The sequence below is a fragment of the Marmota marmota genome, unplaced genomic scaffold (genome assembly GCF_001458135.2).
Source record: "Marmota marmota marmota unplaced genomic scaffold, marMar, whole genome shotgun sequence".
Taxonomy (NCBI): Eukaryota; Metazoa; Chordata; class Mammalia; order Rodentia; family Sciuridae; genus Marmota; species Marmota marmota.
This window is the reverse complement of record NW_026000005.1, coordinates 46,788,264-46,797,036: the sequence shown is the minus strand read 5'-3', so window position 1 is coordinate 46,797,036 and position 8,773 is coordinate 46,788,264. Positions and strand designations below refer to the sequence as shown.

Sequence of the window (8,773 nt, the reverse complement as noted above, 5' to 3'; positions counted from 1 at the left end):
AAAAAGATCCTGGTAGCTATTGGTCCTCAGTTTATGACTCAGGGCACAAGTTGGGAAGGGGCCATGGGAGAGAGAGACTGAGAGACTGAAAGAGCAGATAAGAGGCCCTTACTTCCTCAGCTCCAGACCTGATTCCACTGCCAGAGCCACGTGGTGCTCCAAGGCTCTTGACTCCAGCAGCCTTCCTGTCTCTAGTGAGGTCTCCTCTCCTTCCTCTCTCAGGTCCTCTTCACTCCTGGGGACCACCGTAAGCTTGGTCACAGGACATTCCTTCTCCACTTTCCTGCCTTCAGCCTGCTCAGCACAGGGGGCAGAGATTCCTGCACCTTGCTCACTTCTTGGAGTTGCAGGCCCTTCAGCAGTTGCATGGCCCAACAGGAGGCAGGAACTCCCCTGGAATTGGAGGAACCAAGACAACCAAGCCAAGGAGAGGGAGTCATCAGCAGCAGAGATACCTGGCTTATCCTGATAGCCACATTGGGAACCTCTCTACAGCCCAATACATGAAGTTAACCCAGGACTTACGGAGGCTAGGCAGTGCTTGGGCCTGGGCAGGTGCATTGGACACTAGCAGACATCCCCAAGCCGCAGATCCTGGTGCAGTAACAGGAGAGGGCAGACCGCACTGGCCAGCACAAACGGAAGCCACCTGTAGGGTCAGATGCCAGGACACTCTGTACAGCGATCCCAGCTGAGAGTGAACCTAGAGTCGCAGTGGCCTAACATGGTGCCACCGCCTGTATACACATGGGTACAGGTATTTTGGGCCTGCCCTCACAGTCCCCCTGATTCCCGGCTGGTGCTCTAATATGAGGGCTGGCGAAATGCTCTCACTTTTGCGTGTAGAAGACTTGCACTCCCTGCTGCGGCCAGGGGCAAACACCCCCCCTCACTCTTTGCCTCCCGCCAAGACATCGGTGCTATCTCTGATGCCCAAATCTAAGACTTCAACTTCGGGGCTATCTGTACTCCCACCCTGGCGCGGAGGTAAAAAGTGGAGCCGCAATGCCAGACCGCGCGTGTCGGGTGCCCTGGGAAGAGTTTGGCAACAAGGCAGACGTGCAAGAATCTTGGAAGGCGCCAACTTACTGGCTGCGCTCCTTTAGGTAAGTGACTTAATTCCTCTAAACCTGGCTTTGCACCTGCAAGGAGAAATACGGATCTCTTCCTCCTAGAGAGCATGTAGTGGGTACCCAGCGAGTGCACAAGTCACTGGGCGCACCGACACTTGCATGCCAGGGCGCTCGATCTCTGCAAATGGAGTTTCCTTGCGCGCTGCTTTGCAGCTCCGAGTGCAGCCAGAAGCTAGCTCGGGGGGTGAGTTGTGGGTGGGGGCAGAGGGGAGAGCCCCCGCAACTCCCTCCCGGCCCTCGGCTCGGCCTCGTGCGCGGTGCCATTGGCCGGGGCGGCCCGGTGGGCGGGAGGATGACATCAGCGGCAGGTTGGATTATAAAAGCACGAGCGGAGCCACGGGCTCAGAGCGCACCCAGCCGGCGCTGTGCAGCACTGGGACCCGCACTCGCCTGGCAGCCCTGCCCGTCTGCCCGTCGGCCCCGCGTGCCTTCGCTGCTGCGGGTCTGCGCCCCTGGACCCCACCGGCACCATGCACCTCTCCCAGCTGCTCGCCTGCGCTCTGCTGCTCACGCTACTCTCGCTCCGGTCCTCCGAAGCCAAGCCCGGGGCGCCACCGAAGGTGGGTGCTGTCGCGGGGACGTTGGGCCTGTGAGGGGCGTGGGAGGATGTGGCGAGCTGGAGGGACTGGAGAGTGCGAGAAGGCAGCCTTCTTCCCTGGATATATGTCCTCGAAGCCCGGACGCACGGGGTCTACTCCCCTAACCTCGGGAGAAAGTCCACACATGCGCAGCCCCCCACCTCATTGTGGCCAGCCCTGCAAGTGGCAAAGGAGGGGTGGGCAAAGGGCTCCCCGAAGGAGCGGACGATCACGACCCCGTGGCGGCTGGATGGGGGCTAAGTTGTGCGGCTTCTGTGAGGGTGCACTTGCGGCTAGGAAGGGACAACCGTGCTGACGGGCGCGTGGGGCTTGAGTATCAGAAGCTCGGCAAAGTCACCTGCACTGCAGCCGTGCGTCCCTTCACCTGCCCACTCTTTTCTCTGACAGGTCCCGCGAACCCCGCCAGGGGAGGAGCTGGCTGAGCCCCAGGCTGCCGGCGGCGGTCAGAAGAAGGGCGACAAGACTCCTGGGGGCGGCGGCGCCAACCTCAAGGGCGACCGGTCGCGACTGCTCCGGGACCTGCGCGTAGACACCAAGTCGCGGGCAGCGTGGGCCCGCCTTCTTCATGAGCACCCTAACGCGCGCAAATACAAAGGAGGCAACAAGAAGGGCTTGTCCAAAGGCTGCTTTGGCCTCAAACTGGACCGGATCGGCTCCATGAGCGGCCTGGGATGTTAGTGCGGCGACCCCTGGCGGCGGTGAGTACCGCCAACCCGACCGTAGGGCGCTCGCGCTCGCTCGCAGAGCTTTAGCGCCCTGGGGAACCAAACCGTACCCCCACAGCACAGGCGGGCTAGGTTCCTCGCTGATCCCTGGGCCCTGGGACCTACCGAAACCCAGCTGACCTCTAGAGCCGATCCAGGAGATCCTCGCATGGGACCGAGTTTGTGCTAAGCATTTGCCTGCAACCCTATTTATCGTCCCAGAAGAAATAAGAGAAGGACGAAGTGGTCAGGGAGCCTTGGAAAGGTCAGAGTTGGCTTAGCCTGAATGAATCCATCTGCCTCCCTTCATAGAAGCAGAAACAGGCTTATGGGGTCCCATCCACCGAACTAGCACTTGACCTGTTGTCCCTGAAGTGGGAATGATTGGAGAAGTGCGCGCCCCTTATGGTAGAGAATGGCCTCCATGAGCAGCATGTGGGAGCCCTTCTCCGTGGGGCATCCTGATTCTTGTCCCTTTTTCAAACCCCTTGTGGGCAAACTGGTCTGTCCAGGGTCCTGATGCTGCTTAGCCCTGTGGTTCAGGGGAGAACTTCGGTGTTTGTGACCCTGTTTTAGGTCAGGAAAAGAAACAGACTAAAATAAATCCAGGTCTTGCCCCCAACCTCAAACTCCACATACCTAACAAAACAAATTTCCTCACTAACCCTGTCCCCCCCATCCAAATTGCGCTGTGGGAACCCTGTTTCTGGCATGGCGTCTTCACCTTCCATCAGAAACCTCTGCCCTGCCAGGTGTGCATGATGATGCCAATTTACTGCTACAAAACCTCCCTCCCCTGCTCTCCCCTCTCCATTCTTGCTGCCCACCAGTGCACATGGAATAACATCTGACATTGACATTCAAGGACATTCGGGTCAGGCTTCTGCTGCTTTCTAGCCTTGCCTCCAGCCCAGCTGCTGTCCCACACCCTGTCTGTCCCACCCCAGGCATAAGGAGGCTGCTCTCTCCACCCAGAAAGCCTGGTCAGTGACCACAGCCTTCTCCCAGCAGGAAACAAGAGGGCCTCTCCAGAGCATTGCCTGAGACTTTTTTACGGTTCAAGACACTTTTGCAGGAAGCACATTTTGATTTGTGACCTGTTCAAGTCCCCATATTGATTTATGCAATTTAAGGGCCAGACGCTGGCCTAAGGCAATCCGCAACCTACCTCACCCCCAAGGGAGAACTTAGAAATATTTGTCAATGACCAGAGGAACCTGCATACTCAGACTCATCCCACCCGCCACCTGCCACCTTCTCTGTTTCTGCCTCCTCCTTCCTCTCTCTGCAGCCAGGTTTGCTCAAGCTTGGTGCTTCTCCCCAGTTGCCTGTGATCTTGACTCTCCCCTGTATGGGGAGAGAAATGGTTCTGGCACTTAGATTCCAGCCCTCAGTGCTACCACTGTGATGTCTTTTGCCCTCTTTTCTCCTGTCTGAACAACAAAGAGATGGAGTTCAAAGCTTCAAATGATCAGTTTGTGACTTAAGTGCCAAGCTCAGACTTCAGAATTTAAATGACGTTAGTTAACCTTCTATGGGTTAGTGCCTAGAATGTACTTTCCTGAAAGTGCTGCCTTGTTATTGGCATGGCTGGGTGTGGGCACCAGGTGGTAGCCACAAGGGTAGTGAGTTCAGATAGCTAAGACTCCTCTGACCAGGTCAGGAATCAACCTCCTGGAAATTCTTAACTTAGATGACCGATAACAGCCTTAGCCTGCTCCACCCCACCCTCACCGACCCCATCCTGGTGAGAGTGGATCATCCTTCCTACACCTGCAGTCTCCTGGGAGAGATGCCCAGGATAAAGCCTTAAAGAGAAAAACAGGTTGTGGCCATTTCTCCACTCAGGGGGTTGACTTTAGTTTCAAGTACCACCATAATAACTGTTGCTGATGATGGTTATAGGTCTGGATTATAAACTACTAATGACAGAGACTGGATGGCTGAGACCTCAATGAACACTTTGCCCCTGGGCCCCAGGAACATCACAGGCATCTTTCATCTAAACTGATGGAGCAGCCAGAGAAGGGGAGAGAGAGCCGTACAGGCCTGGAGTCCCTCAGTGAGTGCTGTCCTTAGGGAGGACTGTGCACTGTCTTAGGAGGAGAACTTCCTTGGGCCCTGGAGCACCATATATCTATTAGCAGGGACCCGGTACAGCTCTTTTCACAGTACTCTGATCCTCTTAACCCAGCAACCAACTTGACTGACATTTCCTCAGGCTGTCAGACATCCTTTGCCCTCGACTCCAGGGGACCTGGACTAGCCCCTCTGCAGCGAGGGCAACTAGGGAAGGACATGCTCTTTACTGAGTGGTGGCTGTGAGCCAGACCCTGCTGCTGCCTAATATGGGGCTCCTGTTGAATGCCAGCACCTTGGGAGGTGGCAATTATCCACTTTATGGGTGAGGAAAACAACACTCACAGCAACCCAGGGAGTGGAGTTTGAAGCTGAGATTTGAACCCAGAATTCCTGACTCCCCAGATGTTTCTCTTCTCTGTCCCTCTGTGGCCACCCTGACACATAAAGCGGGGCAAACCCCTGGCTGAGGGTTTGTATTGCAGCAAAAGAGATTGAGGCACGGGGGCGGNNNNGGGGGGGGACGGGGGAGGGGGTTGCTGGAAGACATGCTGGTTCTACCTGAGCTGGGGCAGCCAGTGCCAAGGGCAGCCGCACAAGCTGAGGGCGAGTGCAGAAGGCCTTTCCCCTCCACAGGAAAGCCTTTGTCAGAGGCCCAAGGGTAAAGGCAGAGGGACATTACTTTGTGCTGCTGTGGAAAAGGGGAGGAAGGTTCTAGAAATGGCCTGTAGGCTGGGTTTCTCAGCTAAAAGGCCAGAACTGAGTGTCCTGTGTCCACTCTGTTTCAGGATTGGGAACTTGCTCCATGTGCTGAGGTCATCCTTGGTCATCAGCCTCTAGCATCTGGAAACACCTCCAACGCAATGTGGCTTTTACATTTCTTCTTTTTTTTTTCCCCTGGTACTGGGAATACACAACACCAGCTGTTTTATTATTATTTTGGGGAGGGGAGGGTATGATTTTATTGTTTGGGTTTTTTTTTTTGAAAATTAAAAATAAAAAGTTATATATTATATATATATTATATACATGAAACCCACACACCTACACCGACTTGATGACAAGGGACAGTTTTTAAGAGACTGACAACACCAGCTGTAAAACATTGCTGTTTGTAAATTCATGTCATGCATAAATGTATTTATGTTGTAAAGCTATTTATATTGTTTATAAAGAGATATTTATAAAAATTTTATTTATGTAACTAAATGAAAGAAGCCAATCATTGTAATGTTTTTGTCCTAACTAGTTGAAAAAATGTAAAAAAAAAAAAAGTCATTCCATGAACATATTGAAAACTGTCTTTATTTACTCATTGTATTTATTTATTAGGAATTAGTCTGAGGCAGAAAGCAAATTTGATCACAAGATATTTACCTCCAAAATAGATCAGTCAGGTTCCCAATTCTGGATTTATTCATACCAGAATACCCCAGGGAGCTTGATAAAAAAACGGATTCCTGTCCCTATGCTCCCTTTGCTCTACTGAATCTGAGTCTCTCAGGACAGGACTGGCCATGTAGACTTTGTCCCAGGTGATTCTGACTAGCTCTGCTCAAGCACCTGACCATTGGGAATCCAAGGCTACTGACCAAATTGAAATTGGATTCGGCTGCCTTAAGGGCTGCTCAATCCCACTCCATCTTTTCTGTGAAATGTCCAGAAATCTCAAGAAATGTACCTTTGCTTTGGGGAGAATGTGTCTGGACATCTTGCAGGAGAACCAACCCACCCTGGGCATCTCAACTACTCCCTTACAGACTTGCTCCCAGTGTCTAGAATGGGTCATTTCCTCTAATAACTGCCGCGCTGGGCTGGAAGCCTGAGGCTGAGGCCCTCAGAGGCTGAGTAGGTGTTGGCGGAGTTCACATCTGTGTCACGTGGCATGCTTTTGTGAGGGGGCTGTGGTTTTTCTCTTTATTTGAAGCTGTGACAATTACAGTTCCTAAGCCCCGTGGAGCCTTGAATGTGAAATTATGAATAATGATTTTGAATTTATGAATATAATTTAGATTAGATCTCTTTGCCTAAAACCAATAAATAACTTGGAGGTAATCTCACCACATACTCCGTTCCACAACATTCCTGTGTAATGCTCCTTGTTCCCAACAGGGGAAAGCAGAGACCTTTTTTAAAAAGCTTCTCGGGCTGCTGACATCAGGTGCATTGGAAGCACTCTGTTCAGGAGAGTTGGGAACTTCAGGCCAGAGCCAGGGGAAGAATTCTAGAAGAAAACTGGCTAGAGAAGGTGGCCAGTAGTACCTGGTCTTCCTGCTGGCATGAGGAGCCCCTTGTTCCTTGCAGCCCTCCAGCAGCAGGTTCTCGGAGATGCATAGCCAACACAGACATTTCCTGCTGGGGAAGGTGGGATCCCCCACCCCTCCACTTCCGCCAGTGCCCTTGGAGACAGCTCTCCAGTCCTGGGCCTGGCACCTTCCTGTCTCACTCCCTCTGTGACTGGAGATGTGGTGTCCATGCTGGTGAGGATGAGGGTTCCAGCACCCAGGCCTCACCAGGGCTTTGGCTCACTGTGCTGTCCACAGACCCCCTTGAAAGGAGAAGTGGAGGAATGTGACAGGGCCAGGGAGATAGAAGACCGGGCAGGTTTTACCCTGCAGGTTTCACTGGTGACAATGCAGGCGCTCTTCCAAAAGCCCAGAGACAGAAGGGACGGTGAATTCTGGGATCCAGGGAACTACTACTAGATGCTGAAGGATTTCCCAGTGGACAGCACCTGGGCTGCCAGCATCCAAAAGCACATAAGGATTCTCAGCCCCAAACTATAAGTACTATTCTCCTGAGTAGCATGCATCACATGCAAATGACACAGACCACCCTCTGCTGCTAGTGTCCACCTCTCTGGGCCAAAGCCAGCCCCTCAATCTGTGGGTTAGTAGATGGTGGGGCAGCCAGGCCTCCTTGTACATCCACTTTGGAGTCCTGTCACTGCCTCCTGAGCAGCAACCGGGACATGTCATTCAGCCAGGGAGTTCTGCTGGAAATCCAGGAAGTACTGAGAAACATTCAGTAAGTACCTGGAAATGTTGGGAAGCCTCCAGGGATTCCCCTGGTGATACTGTCAAGAGCTCTGAGCATCTGGTATGGGTCCTACCTCCTTTCTGGCCTCTTGCATCTCATCTCAAGCTACCCGCAGAACCTGCAGCTTCGCTCCCACATGGGGTGACAGCAATAACCAGGACCTGCTTAAAGACTGGCTGTAGGGGTGGGGAGCCTGGAGTCCTGGTCTTCTGGGACAGACTGGAAAACTCTGCAGGGTTAGAAGCTGCCCTGTGAAGGGCCAGGTGGGCAGAGTAGTGGGGGTCAGGTGTTGTAGGGCCCAGGAAACCTGTCCTTTGCTGAACTGCTCAGCTACTGGGGGCCAGAGAGTGGTGGGCAATATAGGAAGAGTTACAGAGACTGTCACTCTGTCAGCTTTCCATTTTCTTATCTTCTTATGTAGTGTTTCCACTTTCATGTCTTATAGTCAAGCTTCTCTCCCTAACAAGTGTAATTTAATTTTGGCTTACTATTTTGTACTATTAACTTTAGTATTATTGAGATTGGGTTCAATCTTTGTATACTTTCTCCTTATAGTAATAATTATTATTATCATTAAATCTATCAATTCCTATGTTTTAATCAATTTTCTACATGACACACGGATACTTTGAAAATAAGATGAATGCCTATTTGCATGGTTTGAAATTCTGTAAACTTTTAATCCATTTTACTTTGTGTACTATTATATTCTGACTCTATTTAAAAAAAATTTAGTTGTAGGTGGATACAATACCTTTTTTTATTATTATGTGGTGCTGAGGATCAAACCCAGTGCCTTACACATGTAAGGAAAATGTTCTACCACTGAGCTACTACCCCAGCCCCTGACTCTATTTTTAATTCACTGAAGACTGATAATAGTGTTGAAAAAACATACTGTGATTTTATTTTTTCTATTCTCATATTTTAATAGTTTTAGTTGTTATTTATTCAGCACATGAGAGTTCAGTGTTAATATATGTATTAGATAGGATATGTGAAGGTATGCTAAGGTAACAAACCACCTCAAATCTCAGTGGCTTAAATTCTAAAGATTTGTTTCTTGTTCATACAAAGTCTGCTGTGGGTGCCCGTGCAACCCTCCAGGGCAGCTCCTCACCCTACCTATGTTAGCCCATGCACCTATGTGCTAGTCAGCTTTCTGTCATTATAAAGAAATACCTGAGATAATTAACTTATAAAGAGAAAAGGTTTGTTT

At 51.3% G+C, this 8,773-nt stretch overlaps 1 protein-coding gene across 1 annotated transcript; it reads left to right on the top strand.

The window, feature by feature from the left end:
* The first annotated feature begins 1,443 nt into the window (after positions 1–1,443).
* Positions 1,444–8,072, top strand: Nppc (natriuretic peptide C). The gene is made up of 3 exons (XM_015481080.2): positions 1,444–1,693; positions 2,120–2,430; positions 5,304–8,072. The coding sequence occupies exons 1-2, from the start codon at positions 1,604–1,606 to the stop codon at positions 2,408–2,410; spliced, it is 381 nt and encodes a 126-aa protein (XP_015336566.1). The 5' UTR covers positions 1,444–1,603; the 3' UTR covers positions 2,411–2,430; positions 5,304–8,072.
* The last annotated feature ends 701 nt before the right edge of the window (positions 8,073–8,773 follow it).

Excerpts from the sequence above, each read along its gene's own strand:
- Nppc (XM_015481080.2), top strand. The coding sequence starts at position 1,604 with ATGCACCTCTCCCAGCTGCTCGCCTGCGCTCTGCTGCTCACGCTACTC. Across the intron at positions 1,694-2,119 it reads AGCCCGGGGCGCCACCGAAG|GTCCCGCGAACCCCGCCAGG; the intron begins GTGGGTGCTGTC and ends TTTCTCTGACAG.